This window comes from Heterodontus francisci, chromosome 8 (assembly GCF_036365525.1).
Source record: "Heterodontus francisci isolate sHetFra1 chromosome 8, sHetFra1.hap1, whole genome shotgun sequence".
Classification (NCBI taxonomy): domain Eukaryota; kingdom Metazoa; phylum Chordata; class Chondrichthyes; order Heterodontiformes; family Heterodontidae; genus Heterodontus; species Heterodontus francisci.
The window spans coordinates 16,002,980-16,028,251 of record NC_090378.1 but is presented as its reverse complement, the minus strand read 5'-3'; the positions used below and the strand labels follow the sequence as shown (position 1 = coordinate 16,028,251).

General features: G+C 40.4%; 1 protein-coding gene across 8 annotated transcripts in view; it reads right to left on the bottom strand.

Moving 5' to 3' along the window:
- Positions 1 to 1,397: 1,397 nt before the first annotated feature.
- The window catches only part of fubp1 (far upstream element (FUSE) binding protein 1), a 59,288-nt gene continuing 35,413 nt past the window's right edge, over positions 1,398 to 25,272 (bottom strand). Inside the window, exons 15-23 of one of the 8 annotated variants that reach the window (XR_010975470.1) lie at positions 17,949 to 18,109; positions 17,772 to 17,851; positions 17,114 to 17,239; positions 16,680 to 16,763; positions 15,859 to 15,930; positions 15,616 to 15,773; positions 5,713 to 15,188; positions 4,134 to 4,179; positions 1,398 to 2,786 (exon numbers count right to left, since the gene is read on the bottom strand). Coding sequence is in view for 4 of the 8 variants with exons in the window: in XM_068036679.1 (XP_067892780.1) it covers positions 15,180 to 15,188; positions 15,616 to 15,773; positions 15,859 to 15,930; positions 16,680 to 16,763; positions 17,114 to 17,239; positions 17,772 to 17,851; positions 17,949 to 18,109 (690 nt within the window). In the remaining 4 variants the exon portion in view is untranslated. Of the gene's footprint in view, positions 15,189 to 15,615; positions 15,774 to 15,858; positions 15,931 to 16,679; positions 16,764 to 17,113; positions 17,240 to 17,771; positions 17,852 to 17,948; positions 18,110 to 25,272 lie in introns of all 8 variants that reach the window. The other 7 variants (XR_010975469.1, XR_010975468.1, XR_010975467.1 and 4 more) reach the window with 7 other exon arrangements.

Below are 25,272 nucleotides of genomic sequence, written 5' to 3'. Positions count from 1 at the left end.
GCAGAGAAAGGCAGACCGCGACAAAGAGCTTATCTTTTGGTACTTGCAGTAACAGCGACAGTTTAATAAAAAGTTGCAGGACATGCTTTTTGTAAACTGCTACTTTTGGAGATCTTTTGTTCCTTCTCCTTGAACCAAGCATCATACCTTAAGTCAAAAGCTAATCGTCATTTGGTATCTGCGGCCCACAACAGTGCTTGGGTGTACAAATGAAGCCTATGGATAACTCTGGCTTCCCTAACAACACAGCTTTCTCAATCAGCACCTCCAAAACCCATGACCTGCATCACTCGAAAGGATACGGGGAACAGGTGAAAGGGAATACCATCACATCCAAGTCACACACCATTCCGACTTGAACATTATATCGCCATTCCTTCATTATCGCTGGGTAAAAATCCTGGAACTTGCTAACCATCACTGTGAGTACACCTTCACCCCACAAGACTACACCGGTTCAAGATTCACCACCACTTTATCAAGGTTAACTAGGGACGAGCAATAAATGCTGGCCCTGCTAGTGGTGTTCATATCCCAGGACTCCGGGGATAACTCCCCTGCTCTTCTAATAGTGCCATGGGATCTTTTATGCCCACGAGGGGTCAGACGGGGCTGCAGTTTATTGTCTCAGCCGAAAGACGGCACCTCTGACAGTGCAGCACTCTCTCAGTAAAGCACTGAAATGTTAGCTTGATTTTCTGTGTTCTATATATATATATATATATATATATATTTGATCGATGACTAGATAATGTTTTTCAGTGATATTGGTTGAGGATGAATAGTGGCCAGGACAACAGAAGAACTGCTCCTTCGATGTTTTACATCCAAATGAGAGGGCAGACGAAGTGTGAAGTGTCAGCCAAGATTATTCTGAAGGGGAGGTTGACCCCACGGTCTCTGCCAGAGAGGTATATGTGCTACTCATTGAGCCAAGGCTGCTGTCCAATGCACTATGTGCTGTGCTACTAATTGGTAAACAGCATTTTGTCTTGGATGAACTTGTGCTCTCAGGAGAGGCAGCAGAAAGTTGGGGGGGGACGGGCCCTGGACTAAGGTGAAGAAAATTTTAGCTAGAATTCCCATTTCAGATTGCCAATCAGTGATCCCCAACTGTGGTTGTGGGTACTGGGTGAGGATGGGGTCAGAGTCGATTCAGATGCCCGGTAATCAGGCAACATACCAAAGGGTTACCAGGGTTAGCAAAATCACCTTCAGGAGGGGATTAAAATTAGATAAATTAAAAGGCACAACACAATTTGGCCTATAATCATCAGCAATCTGTGAAACGCAATATGGAGATAAAGCATTTTCTCTCAACCAATTACATCTGTAAACCCGAAACCCAATCTTGCCAAACCTGTATTTGATGGACACAGTAATAAGGAAAGCAATAATTATTTGTGCACTTCAAAACTTTATTTATAATTTCAAAATCTTTACAGTTTACTTCATACTTGAATCATATTACATTATTAGGAAAAACAAAAAACCAGTACCAACACATCTGCATCAAACAGTTTTTTTTTGTCAGATTGAGGTTACCTTATATTTCAGCTCCAAATCTGTATGATTTCCCTTTCTCCAACCACAGCAAGCCCTTTATCGGCTTAGTAGTCTTCTCCAGCAAAGCACATTTTCTGAAGAATTTTTTTTTCCTTCGAGATAATAGCTAATCCATCTCAAAAGCCAGGTGCAAAAAAAAACATGCAAAAGAAATATGCAGGAAACCTATCTAGCAGTGTGCTGATATTAAAACGTACAGAACAGGGACAACGGCAAAAACCTGTAGTCAAATCCTGAAGAGCATCTCTCCTCTAACTAATTTTAGCAGATACTGCCTTGCTTTACCACACTATTCAGTTAACTGACAAGACATTTTCCTGCAGAATCTAACTACAATTTGTGTAATTTAAAAAAAGTAAACATTCGCTTCTGCAGATTTTTCTGAATCAAAAGTTTCTAACTATTTTAGAGACAAGCAACCTATTCTTAGGTAAGCAAATCCTTGAATTTTAAAATTCAAGGTGTGCATCTACATACATAAGATCTACATACACACTCACTAAAAAGGAAATAACTAACTTAATCCAGGGATTCATATGTTTTATATAAACAGGCAAGAGATCAGGGGAATAAAACTCTGCTTATGTACCTCAACACTATTCAATCAATTTCAAAAATGGTATCAAAGTTATAATGCATGTATATGAGATGTTAATTGTCAACAGTAATTCAAAAAGTTATATTTAAACTGTGGACTTTCTATTGAAATGTCAATAAAAGAAAAAGCAAAGAAAAAACCAACAGTAACTTGACAACGAAGCCAAACAGTGTACACAATAAGTCTTGCAATACTAAACTGTTAACTTAAAATCTGTAGATCTCTAGAATTTAGATTAATTTCACTGAACTATGAAATTTTAAAATGTAGTTCCAGCCTGCAGAAAGAAGTGTACATATTTTAACATTTGTATGCAAATGGGGAATAGAAACAAGTGCATAAGCCAGAGATTCGGTCAGCATGCCCCCCCTATCCTAAATATTACATTTTTGTGGAAAATAGCTAATTCCCTGCATATGAATGGCACGTTTCCCTCAAAAAGAGTTACCTTATACAGAGAGCCCTTGTATGGTTTATGTTCATCAGTTCAACAGGATGAACGCAAAGGAGTCCTCCATAGGGGTAGAAACTATCTCAGGACCTGTTCCTATGACCTATGAATCGGGTGCTGGCAGCTAGCTCTTCAGCACTGTATAAGAACGAAGGCACCATCTTTTGAAAACTTAAAAAAAAAATTGCCAAGAGATAAGCAGGTTGGCTTTTTACATAGAAGCCCTAAGATTTTCTGATTAAAAGACAAAGGTAATGCAAGATTCACTCTTTTAAAAAAAAAAAGGCACATGAACTGCACTGAAGATGGAATCACAGCTTATTTGAACATATGGAATTCTAAGCTGATCTCTAACAGAGATATTTTATGTATTTAATATGGTAAACAGATCACCAACCCGCCGGTACACAATAATTCAGCATTAAAAACTCACCAAAAATAGCACTACACCTCATCTCATCTCCTTTAAGATGCAATTATCTGCCTGAAGTTAAAGCAGTGCAAATTATTGCAGATATTTTAACCCTCTCCCCTGGCTATTTCCCAAAAATGGCCTCAAAGGCTCCCAGGGCATAAACAGCAAGAACTAACTGTCTAGCTGTTCAACAAAATCTGTAAGCTTCCTTCACAGTAGTTATACCAAAGGATTGATGCTTATTTGATTGCATAAACAATTTATGTCATGTTTGGAAATTGTGCACTGCTGCATTAGGTAATTAACAAGGGCCTTTATCAACCAGAATGGCAGAGGGTTAAAATAAGACAATGTGAACTAATCCATGCCAACGCAATATATATTTTATCCTCCAGGTACAAACAAATTGGATAGATCATTTCTTTCCTGATAAATACATTTAAATTGTACAATTCTATTTATCTGACAAAGAGGTTTTCACAGCAACTGATTCATATCAAAGTTGTAGATTTAAACTCAACTAATAATGGTCTTAATGATAGAAAATCAGGTGTCTAATATAAACTGTCTAATACAAACTAAATAAGCATTTGTTGGAACAGATATTGTGCAGTTTAACCCAAGCTAAATTTCCATCAAAAGTGAATTGTTACCGTTTCTCCTGAAAACTAATGGTCTAAAGTATTACAATTGCACCATCCCACATCTAAAGAGGATCGTTAAATGCAAAAAAAGCCCTACCTTCATTCACAAACAGAAGTAATTGAAACTGCATGGCAGAGCTGATTGCATCTGAAAAGACATGTTAACCCTTCAGGTGTAGGCCTAAAGCTTTAACCTGTCTTTTTTCAGATGCTGACTGTCCTTCGTTTCTAGTGTTATTTCAGATTTACAGCCTTTCAATATTTTTGTTTTACTCATTTTGATCTGAGCATCTGTAAATAAATTATGGAAAATTTGGCTGGTAAGCCTGACATTTAATTCCATTCTTGTACTGTAAAAGGAACACTGAGTTTCATCAAAATAATGCATACATAAAGAGGGCCAATAACTGATCAAAATCTTTTTAAACCCTGAAAGAATATGCCTTCATTCTTGCTTACCTTTAGTGTACTGCAGCAGAACTTAAGGTTCAAGGTCTGGGTGGCACTGTGAAGTATAAAAATTGCACTTCATTTGCAATGAGTTGCGACTTCACATGGTACAAGAAAACTATACCAACAGCCTCCATTTTGAAACACTTCTTTATAAAGTCATTACTTTGGTAGATAGTAGCAACATAAGCTGAAAAAGACCCAGTTTCTGGATTTGTTTTTAAAAAGGGAAGGGCGCTTTTCTCATAAAACAAAAATCGATTCATAATACAGGTAATTTATATTCTGCAATATCGCTTCACAAAATGTTTTCTTACAATCTAGTCACCCAAAATAAATACTGCATGCTTCAGCTACTGACTGCTAACAGTTTAATAAACCATCAAAAGATGTGCACTATTCAATCATCTTTTCTCAATGCTTCATTGCTATATATTAAAAAAGTAAATCCTATGTTACATAAAGTATAGGAGTTAGAAACTACTTTGAGTGATTTTTTCCCCCTGGAAGATATTTATTTTAATGTATTACGGACTTGAGAACTGCACTGCAAACAAAACAAAATGTAGGGACAGAGGTATTTGCTCTCGAAACATCTAATCTTTTCCGACCGTATTAAGTGCCAGTGCGTCTATTCAGCCCATTGACATTAAAATAAGTATGCTGCTTTTCATAGAGCAGTAAAGTTACCAAATCCCTATCACATCCTCCCAAACATGCAAATGTAAACAAATCAAATAATTCAATTAAGAAACTTTCATTTTTTATAGATCTATATGGTAGCAGAGCATTCTCATCAATTCACTGACCAAATGGGTTTTCAAAACAAGCTGCATTACAAAAACTATAACGGGTCAGTTCATTAACACTAAAGGTGAGTAACTTTCACAGGCTGGGGTCCCAGCAGTATAACATAGGCTCCCAATTAGTGATCCAATCTGTGGCCTATCTCAGGAACTTTTTGTGCCCTCTAGGAGGGAAAAATTGAACTGGGGAGGGAGAGTGTGTCTCAATTACCCATCAGTTAAAATGTGATAACCTATTACAACCCACAGTCCTGTAAGCACAAAAGCACTGCTGGCAGTTGCTTGTGGAGGGAGAGGGGCAGAATCAAGCCGAGAGCTCACAACTCAACTGCCCCAGACAGATTAAGGACAGGAACACTAGGAAGATGGGTCGGAGGGAGTGAGTTGATAGGACATTTTGTTCATGTTGGCAATCCCGCTAACAGAATTGTATATTGCAAATAAACACAATTATCCATAAAAGGCAAAATCTGTCCACACATCACAAGTTAGAGAGATAAAAGCTCATGATTTCAGAATATTCTAGCAGTCGAGTATTAGAAAGTACTCAATTCAAAACGGTACTTTGGTTCTGCTGGCATCAAATCTTTTGAGACTTAGCTGAGCCATAGCCACCTGTGTAAATGCAGAAAATGATAGCTTTGGCAGAGAAACATAAATTCTACATGCACGACAAATCAATTTGGATCAGTGGCAGTCTAAGGCAGATATCCAAAGCTGCCAACATATATGCAACAATTCTGATATAGAATTAGACTGTGGGAGGTGATGGTCATCCTCACCTTGGGATCCAGGACTGCTGCTGACCAATGTTAAGGAGTCTGGATCATCCAAACTTTTGAACAGGCACGTGTAATCCCAGTGAAGATTTTGTCATGACTAATTCAATTTGGCCTGGATTTTGTCTGCAAGGTCACACTGTCAGAAGTGCTTAGGTCTATAATCTGACAAAGAATAAAAGCCTAAATTTAAAAATGAACAGAAAAAAATCCTATACGGTACCACCACCCTACAGAACAGTAATTGAGAAATATCCCTGATCATTTCGTAACTCATTTTATCACATTGATTTCACATGGAATTTGAATCTTAGTATTTTATCAGGTAAAAGAGGAAGAAGGGTGGAGTGGGATTTGCTTATGAATCAAATCCAAGTATTTAGCTGCACATAGCTGTTTACATCTTGCCTTTAAACGATAAACTCCACCAGCTATTACACCAAGCAATAGGTAAATGCATTAATTTCAAACATTGCACCTTGGTCAACCAGAGATACAGGATTACAAACAAGAATGGCTTTCCTTTGGGGTATGTGAAACAACAGCATCACTTTAACTTGTTCCCCACTCGATTCTGATTTCAATAGAGAACACAATAGTTGGAAGCCGCTCAATTAGTTGTGATCACTGCTACCAGAACAGGCTTCTTTTCCACAAGCAGTCCACTCATCATTCACTGAACCAAGGAGGGCAGTAATGATGCAGAATTTGGCCTCATGGACAGCGCAATCCACTTAAGATCAAGGAAAACATTCTCTGCATTAGATTAACACAAATTCTAGAATATCAAATCTTTCCATATGATTAAGCCAAGAAGATCTATATAGATTCAAATTCAGTTTATCAGCAAAATCATGAAGTAGATGGTTACTTTGCTACCATTCAAGAATAAGTTACCCAACATCAAAAGGCAGAAAGGTATGCACCTTTTTTCACTAAAGCTATATCCACAGGAAAGCAAGTAATCAAACTTCCCAGATCAGTGGTCCCAGTAACAATGAGAACTTGAAAGGTCTGCTATGGGAAGGGAGATGCAGGCAGGTGGGGTTTGGGGGGGGGGGGGGGGGGGGGTTTGTGGGGAAGAGAAGATGCAAACCAATGTGAAGCAATATCACAATAGGCTATTCCCCATATTATGAGTCCAATGCCTGATGTTATAGTCAAAGCAAAGTGAAACAAGTCTGTAAGATCAAGTGCTTAGTTCTCAGTTTTCAGGTCATCATCTTATTAGAATGATTAAACTCAATCACCAACCTTGTTGGCCTCACTCAAACTCATCACCCTCGTCTTCTATTTTGCTCTCTTATCTTTAGAAGATTTCTCAAAGCCTTATCTTGAACATGATTTAGTTAATTTCCAAGACTATTCCAGTATTGCCAAGTATTTGTCTCTCTGTGAAGTATCTTGAGATGTTTATGTTAAAGACACTATATAAATGCAAGTTGTTATAGCCCAAGTGCTAACAGTAGGAATAATGGGTCATTTTCAGGTTGGAAAGTAGTGAGGTGCCACAGGGATCAGTGCTGGGGCCTCAACTCTTTACAATCTATATAAATGACTTGGATGAAGGGACTGAATGTATAGTTGCCAGATTTGCTGATGCACAAAGATAGGAGAGTTATGAGAAGGATATAAGGAGTCTGCAAAGGGATTTAGATAGGTTAAGTAAGTGGGCAAAAATTTGGCAGATGGAGTCTAATGTGTGAAAATATGAACTTGTCCACTCTGGCAGGATGAATAATAAAGCAGTATTTTATTTAAATGGCAAGAGATTGCAGAACTCGGCAGTTCAGAGGGATCTGGGCGTCCTGGTACATAAATCACAAAAAGTATGCAGGTACAGCAAATGATTAGAATGGCAAATAGAATGTTTTCATTTATTGCAAAGGGAAGAGAGTACAAAAGTAGGGAAAGTTTGCTACAGTTATACAGGGCACTGGAGAGACCACATCTGGTGTACTGCGTACACTTTTGGTCTCCTTACTTAAGAAAGGATATAACTGCATTAGAAACAGTTCAGAGAAGCTTCAGTCGACCGATTCCTGGGCTTAAGGGGTTATTTTATGAGGAAAGGTTGGACGGGTTAGGCCTGTATCCATCAGTTTAGAAAAATGAGAGGTGATCTTATTGAAACATACAAGATCCTGAGGGGACTTTACAGGGTGGATGCTGAGAGGATGTTTTACCTTGTGGGAGAGACTAGAACTAGAAGACACAGTTTAAAAATAAGAGGCCTCCCTTTTAAGACTGAGATAAGGAAAAAATATTTTCTGAGGATCGTTAGGGCAATGGAATTCTCTTCTCCAGAGAGCAGTGAAGGCAGGGTAATTGAATATTTTTAAGGCTGAGTTAAATTCTTGATTGACAAGGGAGTCAAAGGGTATAGTGGGTAGACAGGAAAGTAGAGTTGAGGCCACAATCAGATCAGCCATGATCTTATTAAATGGCAGAGCAGGCCCGAGGGACTGAATGGCCTACTTTTGCTCCTAATTCGTATGTTCGTAAGAAGACAGTAGAGATTTGGCTAATGGTTAACAAAGGTTTGGGAAGCACTTGATTTCATAATGGTAATTCACCCAAAAAGGCTAAAAGAACTGAAATACAAAAGTGATCTTATTTGATTAATAGCAACATTTCAAGGTGAGATTTTGATTGGAGAATCAAATTACTCATCAGAAGCCAGGTCAGTTTTGAGCACTGATGCTTTCTAAGATACAGGGGAAATTCAACATATAATTTCAGCCTTTGAATTCATGATATTTACAATAGCAAAGCTGTCAATTTAAATAGGTGAAGTTACAATGGCACTTCAGCTGCCTCACTTGGCAAATCCACTGCACTAGGTTCTTAGCCACACAGACCAGTAAACTGCTAGCTGGCCCAACTCAAATGGGGATGGCAGTAGGTAGTGCTATAACTGGTATTATCGCAACGGGTTATGTAAATTGAGAGAAAAATAAAGAAAACTGCCAGTATTGCTCTGAGTGTTGTCCAGGAGCCTAGAAAGCATTTCTATCTGGATGTTGCATATAGACTGAGCTCAGCTGCAAGGTGTTCTATAGTTGAATAGCTTTCTGCTGATTACCATCACTGCTGACAAGAAGAATGGTCAGAGAGAGGGGGGCCAACTGGTACTTAAAGCATCCCACTAGTCAATGTTTTCAGGAGAGGAAAGAGAAATATGTGGAATCATATAAAAAAAGACTTTCAGAGATAGTGAAATGCTTTGCAAACAATTCCATCTGTTATATCCATATAGGCTTTCATTAATATTAAGCACACCACATTTTCCTAACAACCTGAAGAGCTGATTCCCTAGAAGTTGGGATTTGTGTTTGCTAAAAGTAGGTATTGTGTTTCAATAAACAAAATTGCAGAACAGTCACATTGCTGCACAACTCCAATGGCACCAATGTATGGCAGCACCACAAAGCACCCATTCTTGGCCTGGAACTCAATGTAAAGATCATTCACTCAACTGTTTCATGTCTCTACAGGACAAGCTGACCTAGGCTGTACATACGAACATACAAATTAGGAGTAGGCCACTCGGCTCCTCGAGCCTGCTCCACCATTCAATATCATGGCTGATCTGAGTACAGCCTCGACTACTCCCCTTGCTCAAGAATCTATCTAACTCTGCTTTAAAAATATTTTTTTAATATACCATAGAAAATTTAAAGCCTTTTGAGGAAGGAAGTTCCAAAGACTTATGACCCTCAGAAAAAAATTTTCCTCATCTGTCTTAAATGGGCGACCCCTTATTTTTAAACAGTGACTCCCAGTTCTAGATTCACCCACAAGGGGAAACATCCTTTCCACACCCACCCTGTCAAGACCCCTCAGGATCTTATATGTTTCAATCAAGTTGCCTCTTACTCTTCTAAACACCAGCTGATACAAGTTTAGACTGTCCAACCTTCTCTCATAAGACAACACGCCCATTCCAGTTATTAGTGTAGTAAGCCTTCCCTGAACTGCTTCCAATGCATTTACATCCTTCCTGAAATAAGGAGACCAATACTGTACACAGTACTCCAGATGTGGTCTCACCAATGCCCTGTATAACTGAAGCATAACCTCCCTACTTTTGTATTCAAATCCTCTTGGGATAAACAATAACATTCTATTAGCTTTCCTAATTACTTGCTCTACCTGCATACTAACCTTTTGTGATTCATGCACTAGGACACCCAGATCCCTCTGCATCTCAGAGATCTGCAATCTCTTACCATTTAGATAATACGCTTCTTTTTTATTCTTCCTGCCAAAATGGACAATTTCCCATTTTCCCACATTATATTCCATTTGCCAGATCTTTGCCACTCACTTAACCTATCTACATCGGTTTGTAGTCTCCTTATGTCCTCCTCACAACTTACTTTCCTACCTATCTTGGTGTCATCAGCAAATTTGTATTAAGTTGGCATTAAAATGCTGTGGCAAAGCTGCAGTTTGTGATGAAAGAAACCTCATGCACAGAACTATTAAATCCCAAATCTTATTTTCACAAGTACACTAAATAAATCATTACTCAGACTAATATTCACTGTCATTACAGACAGTTGACTTTGCTTTACTATACATTGGCTTAATTAAGGAAAAGGACTCTCATCTATCCATTTCTTTTGGGTGTCACTTGGAACCTACACAATAGGCCAGCTTGAGCACCCATGGATGCCCAGTTGTTCAGCAATTGTTTATTCATTACCACTAAATTTAAACTCCTGGACTGCACCATGATACAGTTTATAGACATTAGAACATGATGTAACATGCAGTTTATCTTAAGCCTGCATAAGAACAAAGTCTTATTATACAAGTATCACTCTGTTATGCACACACTGATAGGAATAAGCACAATGATTAAGAATCTTCAAATACGGTCAATCTATAGTTTTCACGGAAGAATTAGAAAATCCAATAATTGGTTGAATCATAGATTTTGGTTTAGCTGTAGCACAAGTTCGAATTTAACCCCACTGAAACTGCTAGTCAAAAAAATCCCCCAGTAAAGAGATCACAAAGCCACAAAGTTCAAAGAGCATTTCGGCACTCCAGATATAGGGAGGAAAATAAAATCAATTTCTGGAGGAATAAATTAAATTCAACCCAAATTAATAACTTTATCTAAATTAACAGTGGGCTGAATGGCCTCCTTCTGTGCCGTAAATTTCCATGATAGATATTATTTCCGACTGAGGGAAATTACAACCAACAAACCACTCTGTAATGCTTGAGATCCTTAAGGATAGAGACCAGGAATGGCACTGTAATAAGTGGATCCTCCATCTCACCACAGACCAAGGTATCCACCAATTTATCAGTTTAAAAATCCAGTTTAGAAAACCTAGCCAGCACATCCAAATACTTAACACCCAGGCACCCCCTCCACCCATAACGAGCATTCAAGTTTATTTTTGTGTTCTTCCCACTTTCATTTCAGATTTTTGAATCTTTACTTCATGGTCAGTCTGTTGCAGAATTAGTAGGTACGCCAGCCTGCAGTGAGACAGTAACACAACTTCAGAGCTCAAATCACCCTAGTAAGAAGACATTATCTCTGTCACCCATAACATCAAGAGGCATTTAGAGTTAATGCACAGACATCAAGAAAAGTCTCTCCTACAAGTATACGAAAGTTTTCAGGCGAACTGTACTGACAGAAACTATTAAAAAATCACACAAGCATTAAAAATTTCAATAGAATTCTAAAAATTCTCCCTTAATGAATCCACTGCAATTCTTTCTCCAATTACACTATTTTAACTTGTACCACTTAAACACCAAATCACTTTCCATTCATTATTGGGATACATTTTGCTCATAACTTTCTATGTTACAACTCAACTGGTTCCAATTGCAAATACAGTAATTTCTACTATTAAAATCAGAGAATACAATAAAAGGTGATACTGGCCACAAGTGAAAGTGCCCTCACAATATGTAAATTTGGATATTTATCCATTTCCTTACCCGCTTTGATGGTTCAGTGGGTTTATTACCCACAGGATCTTAGAGAGCCAAAGAACCATCTAACTTTTAATCAGACTATCAATAGGGTGGATATAGACAGGCCTACGTTTTCCTTTTATGGGATTCCCTTGGGCGGGGGGGGGGGGGGGGGGGGAAGAGGGGCGGGGCCGGGGGAGGCAGTAAGACAAGGCTCCCGGTGTCGACACAGTGACTGCAGCTGGCAGTACACGTATAGAACATAATTGGGCTTGGCTGCGATGACCCCCAACCCAACTGTGGACCAACCTACAAACAGAAGCTCAAGATTATTAATGAACAACGATTTCTTAGGCACAATATCAGACTGCCACCAGCTCCCAGGGAACTTCACCTTAGTATCAATCTCCATCTTCAGGAAAGGCAAAATGGAGAAAAGGAAAAGAAAAACTGACTTCTCAGTCTCCTTTGCTGCCTCATGAGTTAAGGCTGATCAAACTAATTTGACTTGACAAACATATTCATTTTCAGTCTAACGCTGCATTTAATTATAGGTTAGGCCTTGAGATCAGCTTTCTTTGAATGCATGTATTTAATTAGGATTCAGGTTCGTCTTTAAGTTATATAGGTTACATCATTTAGTGGTCATATGCTCTTTGGTCAGGTGTGATTACTCACCATGAGTTTTTTGTCAACGTTAAACTCTTCAGACTGCACTCATGACATCGACTTACGAATCCTTGTTGTTAAATGTTAAAAGCTTCTTGGGGTGTTCATTGAAATCCACAGCAAGGCAACGTAATCTGCCCATTGTAAAAGTTTATTCTAAAATTAAGCTGAGCTGAGATTGTCAGTTTGACTATGTGACAAAGGACCTGAAATGGACAAGGACATCAATGAAAATGGTTGTTGTACTGTTTTCCATTGTTGCAATTGTGAATAGTCCCTATGTAGAGATAGAGTAATAGGGTGAAGTGCAAATCTGAATGAGGTATGAGGGAAAATGGCTGTTTTAAACAATTTCCTGTTTTAATAGTTATACCTGCCTATACAAAAAGAGATAGTGGTGCATGTGATTGCAAATGAGGAATGGAGAAGAGTCTGTTTTAAATCTCCCCAATTAAGAACATTAAATCACCACACATCTGCAATAGAAAATAACACGTGCAATTGTAGATATATGGACTATCTACTGCAATAATTAAATCATTTGCAATAAAAAAAAAATCTCAATTCTCTGCCTGCATTTTTTGATACAAATAGGATTCAAAAACTTTCAGTCTGGATTCTTAACATTAGACTTCAGTAAAGAGTTTCATACATGAACAAGACTAACATTGAGAATTAACCTGCAGACGTCTTGTGGTGCTCGATCATAGTATATTCGGCTCTCCACACCTAAAAACAAGCAGTCCGCAACATTTGGACTACTGACCACTCTTTTGTAGCTTTCCAGAGACAGAAGGCTTTCATTAACATCTGCAAAATTCGATTCTGTGAACGTGTGCCAGCTGTGAAACTAAGTTGCAATAATGGACACTATCTAAATTCACATGATGCGGAGAGCAACAATAATTCACTCTTTCAAATATCGGACAAAAACTTTTTTCTTCCACTTGAATCAATCAAAAAGCATTCAAAACAGCATGTAGAAGTGCATTACAAGAGTAATTTCTCTTAAGAAATTTAAAATGCCTGCTCAGAACAATGTTATCCATGGCAAAAACTGAATCACTTCATTCTCACGCCTGGCAAAATAAATGCAGCCTCCAAAAAGTTTTTACTCAGTTTACAACTTCAGTTAGCAATTTCTAATACAATGCACAGCGAAGAGACAACTTTGCTATTGAAAACATAATGCACTCATTTAAAAACCCGAAATAATTTCCAACATTCTAAGCATTAACATAAAGTGCAGATATTCATGTCCATTTATTAAGTTGATCAAAGCAGTTAAAATACAACACACGCCTGACCTACCTACCTTCATCAACCTAACAAAATTCCATTCAGTTCAACTAAATTGAAAAAGAAAACTATCACAAAATCACCTAATATAGATTTCCATTCTGTAGTTATCTCAAACATTATTTAATACAATTTGGGAAATACTTACCCATAATAATGATTTTTAAAATCAGCAAAAGTATCAGATATCCTATCAGTTTAATACCTACAAGCATTACATGCTAAGTATGTGATCAGGACATGTTAATTTCTGCATTGTTAATCAAATTTCAATATATATTTGAAGAAAATAGAGGGCACGGGCAAAAACAATTTCAGGTGTTACAATAAGTCATCTCTATTTCAGTCACAAGATTTATTCTAGTGTACTTACAGTGCTAAGCTCCTTGAAGGAACAGAATCAAGGATGGTGCACAGCATACGCCAGGTTACCCTTACAGTGCTAGCTCTATATTGGCTGGAACACACCTGTACTTCAATAAATACAGTGGCAAACAGAGACTGCAATGGCATTCATCTTTTGCATAATTAAACTGTGCAACTATCAGAATATTCAAGTGCAAACATGGGGGGAAAAGTCTAATGTGCACAGAAACAATCATTTTCAAATAGATGGAAAAATATGCAGAAGCAATTCAGAGTATCTTTTGAGGTTTTAAAAGGGCAAATTCCAACTAAATGTAAAAAATAATGCATCTAAAGCAGGTCATAATGCATTAGAAAAACAATTCCATTGTCAATTTAAGGAACTACATAATCATTAGCGAATACTTTGACTGATACCTTACCATCAGCTTTCCTAAACTCCTTCTGTCAGAAAAAAAAGTTATGGGGCACTATTTTACATGGCAAGAATTGCACACCATATAAACAAATTGACAAAACACTTCCCAAAAAGTTTGTCAGACAATTAGAATTAAATTGCAAACAAAAGCTAAGGATGCCAGCCACAAGATTAAATAGCATTTCACCTTCATATGTTCTGCTATAGAAAGATTATGCAAAAGATATACTGCTTGCAACTTCGCATTATGCATCACTTGAACTACATTGCAATCATGATGGCTTCAGGAACCTGGACTATAACAGCTATTTGAATCTGAATTGACCCAAGAGAAAAATCCTTAATGCAGACAATGTGTTGTAATATCAACACACAGTACTTTTTACCCATTGATCCAACTTACCCACAAACAAAGGTTTTCATATCATTTATTGTCAAGCACAAAACAAGCATTTTAAAAGTGAACAGGTATACAATGAAATTAATACATTTTACAACAGAAGCACATGTCACTATAGTGACTGAATAGAAATTGAAAATACATATGCTGGAATGTTCAAACTATTGTGATTCACTAAAAGCAAACCAAATTTGCAATTCTACACAAAATAATGGTTATCAAGTTCGCTACCTCTTATGTATGACAATAGCAACAAACACTAATTTTCTTAAACCAAAAACAAAATTAAGATCTTCATCAAGGCGTCTGCATCCATAAATTTTACAAAGGCTTTTCCCACAATGACGCAAATATCTCCACTTCACATTACTGGGCCTGCACAGAAGAAATACATAGAAATACACAAGTGGTTACCAACATGAAACATTTCAAGGACACCGAGTGTGGACCGGATCCTCTATCTGCAAAAGGAAAGGTTAAACATAGCGCTGGACAGCTGATCTCACTTTTCGCATTGCCTGGTGGGGGGGAAACTTTAAGTAAGAACAGCCATTCAAATGACATGCCATTCAATACTCTTCAAATGTGTTTCTCGAATGTTAACTATATATTAAATTCAAAAAGAAAATGGGTGTTGACATACATTTCTGCACATCATACTATCTTAATTTCACCACTCCTAGCAACTTAGTGATGAGCCTTGCAGAAGTGACCAATAGAGATATATCAAGATTTGTGCATGCGGAATCAAAAACACACTTTCAATCATGACCGAAAGTACCCTTCGTTTACTGGGATTTACCTGAGGGGGTTGCTGTGCTGGCGGATGCTGGGGCATTCCCTGGGAGTTTGTCTGACTGTAGTAAGCCGCTTGCTGCCTGTAATACTCAGCCCACGCAGCACTGTAGTCTGGCTGCCCACCTGGCTGAGCTGCTGTACCAGAAGCTTGAGCTGCCTGACCTGCAAAAACAAGCAGCACTGAATCACTAACCAAATTTAAACGATTTAAAATTACTTGAATCACGCTTTACAAAGAATCACATACTCTGTTTCTTGTAGTATTCCTCCCAAGCTTTGGTGTAATCCTGTTGGGCTCCTTGTGGTTGTCCCTGTTGACCTAAACAAAACATGGGTAACATTTATTTTTTTTTAAATCTAATTAGGTGAAGAATATGCAGAAAAAATGTAGATGACTTTGGTCTTTAAAGTAACAGATTCCAAGTAAACATGCAGAATTCATTCATTGGGTCCAGCTGGGTCTGAAACTCTTGGCTTCACCATCCAATACTCTCCTTAAAAGGACTACTTAATATCCCATTTATTCTTCAGAATATCTGAAGATTAACAGAGTGCAACAATTTGGATCAAAATTGTTCAAAAATGGATTTGCAATTTCTAAGAGTTTGATTATACATTCCAGTATCATACCAATGAGTTTGAACATAAAGGTTCGCAATTCTTATGTCATCTCCCTACTGTGCCTTTTGCAATTGGATTTTCTTTTGGGTTGCTGTGAGAAGCAGATAGGATTTAATTCTGGGTGATCACTGATAGCACGAAGACTTGTAATGCACCCCAATTAAGCAGTAAAGCATGGCATGGACAAGGCCGTCATTTTGTTTCTTGGCTGATGCATTTTTAAACTGTACTGAGTCCACTTGGGAAGAGACATTGAGGTTCTTTGCAATGTCAGTAAGCCTTACAATCTAACACTGAGCAAAATCTACATTTTATACAATAAATTTTATAGTGATGGGGAAGGTTGGGTTTTGCTAAGGATTTCTACACTTCTAGCTTTTCCTCTCATCTTTTGTGCATCTCCTACCATCAATCATAAGTTTCGACAAGGTAGCTTGAAGTACTTACCTAATTTCTTGTAATATTCTTCCCAGGCTTTGGTATAATCAGTCTGAGGATTCTGGGCCGGGTTGGGTTGGTTTGGATCACCTGCTGGCAGAAGTACAGCACCATGATTATCATATTAACACCATGGCTGTCAATTCCCACGGAGGGAAGTGAAGGAGAAGGCAGTTTGTAACATTAGGAAAGCCCAAAAGCTGTTAGACTGATCAAGAACAGCTTTTCTAATCCTCTTTGGGTAAAGTGATTTAGGCGCATAATGCCACTGATTTAAGAAACGAGAATAGAACAGCTAATACTGTTTCCCAAAAGAAATCAGAGCTTATGAAATTTTTTTGGGTAAGATGCAAGCTTAGTTCTCAAAGTTTTTAAAAACTGCAGCAATTAACTTTCTCTGTCAGTGTAGCCAGAAGATCTAATAAAAATACCCGATGATTTACCCGGTGCAGAATTTGGGGTATTGCCCTGACCAGTGCTTGAAGCTGCAGGTGGCTGCTGTGCTTGTTGCTGATAATACTGAGCGTAATAAGCTGCCCATGCAGCTGTGTTTGCATCTCCAGCTTTATCTACAATAGATTAAAAATATTTTATTACTGCTGGTATTCAAAAACTGTAGATAAAAACAAGTTATTTAATAAATTACAGTATTATAGCAAGGTCAGTGGATTACTTTTCTTTCCCTCTTCCTCACCTGAAGGTGTCAACTTCTGCTAGGGTATGATTCCACAAGTACAAGCTACTCTCCAGTATCTCATCCAAGTGGTCAGTCAATCTGCATGTTTCAGCTGCAACAGTGCAAATGTTGTCCAGCTATTCAGCTGTGGAGGACATTCCAGTCAAAGCTGACCCTGACCTCAACTGATGCTGGCACACACACGCTGCTGTAGCAGGGGTCACTAGATAGCAGTTAGGAGTGGGACCCTAAATGATACCACCCTACCCACCCAGCTGATATCAGCACAGACCAGGAATCAAACCTGGGCCCTGTGGGTCTGTGTGGTCCAATTACATGCTGCCTTAACCAGGTGAGCCACTGATGAGCTCAGTGAGTTTGCTTTTACAAGTTCTGATATAAAATGTTATGAAATTGTGTCTTACTTGGATCTGGTTGGCCCTGTTGCTGCCAGGGCTGATAGGCATTCCCCCATCCTTGTGGAGCATACGGTGCTGGCGGGCCACTGCAGAATTTGAAAGATTAAATAATGGCAACATACTACATACCTCACTCTGTAGTCAAGTTTAAAACAATTGTGTTATTTAAATCAGATTACTTACTGTTGAGGGGGGCCTGGTGGCCCTGGATTATAGGGCCCTGGATTATAGGGTCCCATAGGAGTCCCAGGGCCTGGAGGACCAGGGGGCCCATGAGGGCCAGGAGGGCCATGGGGTCCATGAGGACCGTGGGGACCAGGTGGCCCAGGAGGACCAGTAGGAGCCTAAATATACAAACATATTGTGTGAAATATAATCAAGCATACAAATAGGGAAATTCCTGTAAAGAGAACAGATCATCAGCGCACAAGAAAAGCGAACGCATGATTATTCTCAATGTGATTTTTAATTAGATTACATTTTTAAAAAAAGTTACATTCTATATATTTTCTCTCAGTGCAATTTCCAGATCAACAGAATGGTGAAATCCATAATTTCTATGCACAAATATTAGACTTTACATTCTACATTATCCCGGTGGCATTTCATTGTGAAAAAGAAAATTAGCTTATGAGTATAAGTTAATTAAGAAACCTAGAAATGTAACCCTAATTTTAGGACACTTCCTCTTGCTTTGGCTTGTGGCAAGAATGGAGAGATTATAGATGATAATTGTCATACTGGGGTGTTATGAGCTATAGTTACACTATTAAGTATTAGAAAACTGTGCTGGTGCCAGAACCATGGATCCATTAAGGCACACATTTCACTGAATGGCACAATAACCTGTATTTATATAGTGCCTTTAATGTAATAAAAACTCCCACTGCGCTTATCAGGAGCACTATAAAGCCAGATTTGACACCAAGTCACATAAGGAGATATTAGGGCAGATGACCAAAAGCTTGCTAAAAGAGGTATGTTTTTAAAAGCATTTTGAAGGAGAAAGCAGAGAACAAGAGGGGTTTAGCGAAGGAATTCCAGAGCTTAGAGGCCTGGCAGCTAAAGATACGGTCATCAATGGTGGAGCAATGAACACCTACGGTACCCAAGAGGCCATAATAAGGGTTGCCGGACTGGAGGAGTTAGAGAAATGGGGAAATGTGAGGTTATGGAGGGATCTGAAAAAGAGAATGAAAACTTGAAAGCCGAGGCATTGTAACCGGGAGCCAATGTAGATCAGTGAGCATGGGACAGAATCATAGAGTTATATAGCACAGAAACAGGCCCTTCGACCCATCGTGTCCGTGCCGGCCATCAAGCACCTAACTATTATAATCCCATTTTCCAGTACTTGGCCTGTAGCCTTGTATGCTGTGGGGTTTCAAGTGCTCATCTAAATACTTCTTAAATGTTGTGAGGGTTCCTGCCTCTACCACCTCTTCAGGCAGTGCGTTCCAGATTCCAACCACCCTCTGGGTGAAATAATTTTTCCTCAAATCCCCTCTAAACCTCCTGCACCTTACCTTAAATCTATGCCCCCTGGTTACTGACCCCTTCGCTAAGGGAAAAAGTCGCTTCCTATCTAACCTCTCAATGCCCCTCATAATCTTGTATACCTCAATCATAGAGTGATAGAGTTAATCATGTACCCCCTCAGCCTTCTCTGCTCTAAGGAAAACAACCCTAGCCTTTTCAGTCTCTCTTCATGGCTGAAATGCTCCAGCCCAGGCAAATCCTGGTGAATCTCCTCTGTACCCTCTCCAGTGCAATCACATCCTTCCTATAGTGTGGTGCCCAGACTGTACACAGTACTTCAACTGTGGCCTAACTAGCGTTATATACAGCTCCATCATAACCTCCCTGCTCTTATATTCTATGCCTCGGCTAATAAAGGCAAGTATCCCATATGCTTTCCGAACCACCTTAACTACCTGTGTTGCTGCCTTCAGTGATCTATGGACAAGTACACCAAGGTCCCTCTGACCTTCTGTACTTCCTAGGGTCCTACCATCCAGAAGATAAGGTGGCAGTTTGTTCAACCTTGCCCGTCTAAGAGCGAAGACCAAAGTATGGAAAGTCCTCATCAGGGAACTCCTCTTTGCTGACGATGCTGCATTAGCATCTCACACTGAAGAGTGTCTGCAGAGACTCATCGACAGGATTGCAGCTGCAACCAATTTGGCCTAACCATCAGCCTCAAGAAAACGAACATCATGGGACAGGATGTCAGAAATGCTCCATCCATCAATATCGGCGACCACACTCTGGAAGTAGTTCAAGGGTTCACCTACCTGGGCTCAACTATCACCAGTAACCTGTCTCTCGATGCAGAAATCAACAAGCGCATGGGAAAGGCTTCCACTGCTATGTCCAGACTGGCCAAGAGAGTGTGGGAAAATGGCGCACTGACACGGAACACAAAAGTCCGAGTGTATCAAGCCTGTGTCCTCAGTACCTTGATCTACGGCGGGGAGGCCTGGACAACATATGTCAGCCAAGAGTGACGCCTCAATTCATTCCTTCTTCGCTGCCTCCGGGGAATCCTTGGCATCAGGTGGCAGGACCGTATCTCCAACACAGAAGTCCTCGAGGCGGCCAACATCCCCAGCATATACACCCTACTGAGCCAGCGGCACTTGAGATGGCTTGGCCATGTGAGCCGCATGGAAGATGGCAGGATCCCCAAGGACACATTGTACAGCGAGCTTGTCACTGGTATCAGACCCACCGGCCGTCCATGTCTCCGCTTTAAAGACGTCTGCAAACGCGACATGAAGTCCTGTGACATTGATCACAAGTCGTGTCAGTCAGTTGCCAGTGATCGCCAGAGCTGTCGGGCAGCTATAAAGGCGGGGCTAAAGTGTGGCGAGTCGAAGAGACTTAGCAGTTGGCAGGAAAAAAAGACAGAAGCGCAAGGAGAGAGCCAACTGTGTAACAGCCCCAATAACCAATTTTATCTGCAACACCTGTGGAAGAGTGTCACTCTAGAATTGGCCTTAAGAGCCACTCCAGCCACTGCTTCACAAACCACTGACCACCTCCAGGCGCTTACCCATTGTCTCTCGAGATAAGGAGGCCAAAAAAGAAGAGAAGACAACCATCCATTGTATATTCCCTTGCCTTGTTAGTCCTCCCAAAATGCATCACCTCACACTTCTCAGGATTAAATTCCATTTGCCACTGCTCTGCCCATTTTACCAGCTATATCGTCCTGTAATCTAAGGCTTTCCTGCTCACTATTTACGACACCAATTTTCATGTCAACTGCAAACATACTGATCATACCTCCTGTATTCACATCTAAATAATTAATGTACAGCACGGGTCCCAGCACCAATCCCTGCGGTACACCACTGGTCACAGGCTTCCACTCGCAAAAACAACCCTCGACCATTACCCTCTGCTTCCTGCCACTAAGCCAATTTTGGATCTAATTTGCCCTGGATCCCATGGGCTCTTACCTTCTTAGAGTCCCCCATGGGAGATTGGTTATCAACAGCCTTACTGAAGTCCATGTAGACTACATCAATGGGCGAATGGGTGATTAAGCAAGTGGGCAGCAGTGCTTTGTATGACCTCAATTTTATGGAGGCTAGAACATGGGAGGCTGGCCAACAGTGCGCTGGAATAATGAAGTCTAGAGGTAACAAAGGCACAGATGAGGGTTTCAGCAGATGAGCCGAGGCAAGGCAGAGTCAGGAGATATTACAGAGGTGGAAATAGGCTGTCATTTGGATGGCGCAGATGTGTGATAAGAAGTTCATCTCTGGGTCAAATAAGGCACCAAGGTTGCAAACAGATTCAGCTTCACAGTTGCCAGGGAGGGGGATGGAGCAGATGTCTTGTGAATGAAGTTTGTAGCAGGGACCGAAGACAATGGATTCAGTCTTCCCAATATTTAATTGGAGAATATTTCTGCTCATACAATTCTGGATGTTGCACAAATAGTCTAGTAACTTAAATGACAGTGGAGGGGGTCGAGGAGGTCAAGCTGGGTGTCAACATACTTGTGAAAACTGACTGTTTTTGGATGATGGCGCCATCCGTTCCAGTCACTAACAAGGCTACTTCATAGAATAACAGCTAAGGTTTCAGGAAACCCCTCCCTGACTACCTACGACCATCAAACAAACTCCAGCAGATAAATATCATTCATGATGCATCACCAGGCAAATTTAACAAACTGTCCCCTTACAGCAAAGATCTCACAAACATTCTTTGCTTTGTACACAGTACTAAGATTCTTCTTTGTTACTTCTCAGCCTACTTTGGTAATGGTTCAATCCACTCCACCTCTGTCCATTACTTAAAATAAAAAACAGGAGGAAAGATGACTATACAGCTCTTGGAGCCTGCTCCACCATTCAATATGATGGCTGATCGTCTGCCTCAACTCTACTTACCCACCTGCTCCCCGTATTCCTTGATTCCAAGAGTCTAAAAATCAATCTCAGCCTTAAATATATTCACCGATGGAGTATCCACAACCCTCTGAGGTAGAGAATTCTAAAGATTCATAACGAGTCAAGAAATTCTTCATCATCGTAGTTCTAAATTATCTGTCCCTTACCCCCGAGACTGCTCCCATATTCTAGATTCTCCAGCCAGGGGAAACAACCTCTCAGCGTCTACCCTGTCAAGCCCCTTCAGAATCTTGTATGTTTCAATGAGATCACCTCTCATTCTTCTGAACTCCGAGAGATCATAAGCCCAACTTACTCAGCCTATCATAGAGGACAACTCATCACCTGAACCTAACTCGTGAACTTTTGCTGTACTGCCTCCAATGCAAGTATACCTTTCCTGAAATATGGAGACCAAAACTGGGCACAGTACTCTAGATATGGTCTCACCAAAGCCCTATAGAATTGTACTAAAACTTACTTATTTTTGTGCTCCAATCCCCTTGCAATAAAGGCCAACATGCCATTTGACATCCTTTGCTGAGTGTACCTGCATGCTAACTTGGTATTTCTTGTACAAGCACTCTTCTTCTAAGGCATTCCCTCAGGAACAAGGACGACTTTCTTCCGCTCCAGGGTTGAGAGTCCTTAGGTGACTGAATAGTCCAATTCTAGATCCACACACTTTGCCACAGGTGGGGCAGGTGGTATTTGGTGAGGTGAGTGAATGGGATGCTCGAAATTCCAAACGCTCCTTCCCACTGCCTGGGCATGTCGATGTTGTTTGAACTGGCTGGCACCTTCGCAGATGCCTCTTCTCCATTTTGGGCGGTCTCCAGCGAGAGACTCCAATGAATCAGTGGAGATGTCACATTGTTACAAGGAGGCTTTAAGGACATCTTAGAAGAGTTTCCTTGCTCTCCTAGTAGCCTCTTGCCGTGACGGAGCCCAGAGTAGATAGCTTGTTTTGGGAGTCTTGTGTTAGGCATGCGGACGCTGTGGCCCACCCAAAGTCACTGACTAACCATGACCGGTGTCTCAATACTGAGAAGAGGACACTGATATTGGAGCACCTGTCCTGCCACTGAATATTCAACATGTGGATTCTGTCCAGCAAGAGGCACAGTGGACATGATCTTCACAATACAAAGAAAAATGTAAGGAGTAGCAGCAACCTTTATACATGGCCTTCTCTGACTTCACAAAGGCCTTCGACTCTATCAATCGGGAGGGGTTAAGGAACAGCCTCCTCAAATTTGGCTGCCCGGAGAAATTCATCACCATCATGACAAGATGCAAGCTGTAATCCTTGCCAACGGATCTGTCACTGACCCAATCAGAGTGCAAAATGGGGTCAAGCAAGGCTGTGTCATCGCGCCAACGCACTTTTCCATCTCCCTGGCTGCAACACTCCACCTCAACTCCTTGAAGCTCCCTGCCAGAGTAGATCTTCTCTACAGGACAAGCAGGAAACTATTTAACCTACGTCTCCTCCAGTCCAGAACCAAGGCCACTCCAACCTCTGTCATCAAGCTGCAGTATGCTGACGACACTTATATATGTGCACTGAGGCCGAGTTTCAAACCCTTGTTGATGCATTCATGGAGGCTTATGAAAGAATGGGCCTTAAGCCAAACATCCAGAAGACAAATGTCCTCTACCAGCCTGCTCCAGCCGTGCAACACTGCCCCACGACTATCAAGATTTACGGCAAACCATCGGACAACTTGGATCACTTCCCATACCTTGGGAGCCTCCACTGAGCAAGGGCAGACTTCGACTATGAAACTCAGCATCGCCTCCAGTGTGCCAGCTCAGCCTTCAGTCATCTCAGGAAAAGTGTTTTTGACGACAGAGAGCTCAAACCCGGCACTAGGCACATGGTCTACTGGGTCGCAGTGTTAGCTGCTCTCCTGTATGTCTCTCAAAGCCCTGGATATATCACCAGCAGTGCCTCCGTAAGATCCTGTACGAGTACACCCAGGTCTCTCTGATCATCAACATTTAAAAGTTTTCACACCTTTTGAAAAACATTCTGCTTTTCTATCCTTACTGCTGATGTGCATAACCTCACACTCCTCATTACATTCCATCTGCCACCTTGTTGCCCACTCATTTAACCTGTTTATATGTATTTGCAGCCTCTAAGTCTCCTGGCCGTTCTACTGCACGTTGTGGATATCAGCTATTACATCCCATGGTCGCGAGCAGTACCATCCGATATTTTAGCCACGAGCCACACCCGAAATTTTGGAATCCAGATGCGACTGACTTTTTTTTCCAACTTACTAATGGAAAAATGCAATCAGTAAGACACTGTTGGGCGTGTGATATTATTCAAAATTGCTCAGCACATGCACGTGTACTTAAACCTGTTTGTGCTTTTGGCAAAATGGCTAGATGAAAAGTAGGGTCTGCAATTATTTTTTGATCATGGTGTGCGTTTTACTTCCTCAGTTACTGAACAAAATAATATAAGAAATAGGAGCAGGAGTCGGCCACTTAGTCCTTCGAGCCTGCTCCGCCAATCAATGGCTGATCTTCTACTTCAACACCATTTTCCTGCACAATTTTCATACCCCTTAATCTTTCTAATGTGTAAAAGTCTATCGATCTCTGTCTTGAACATATTCAAGGACTGAGCCTCCACTGCCCTCTTGTGGCAGAGAATTCCAAAGAATCACCACCCTGAGTGAAGAAATTCCTTCTCCTATCAGTCCTAAATCACCTGCCTCTTATTGAGACTTCCCCCCCCCACCCCGGTTCTGGAGTCCCCAGCCACCTACCCTGTCGAGCCCTATAAGAAGTTTATATGTTTGAATGAGATCACCTCTCATTCTTCTAAACTCCAGAGAATAAAGGCCCAGTTTTATATTTAATCTTTTCTTTTATTTTATTTGTTTTATTTAGAGATACAGATACTAACCCTACAGTAATCCCATATTCCCTACCACCTACCTACACTAGGGGCAATTTACAACAGCCAATTTACCTATCACCTGCAAGTCTTTGGCAGTGGGAGGAAACCGGAGCACCCGGAGAAAACCCACACGGTCACAGGGAGAACTTGCAAACTCCGCACAGGCAGTACCCAGAATTGA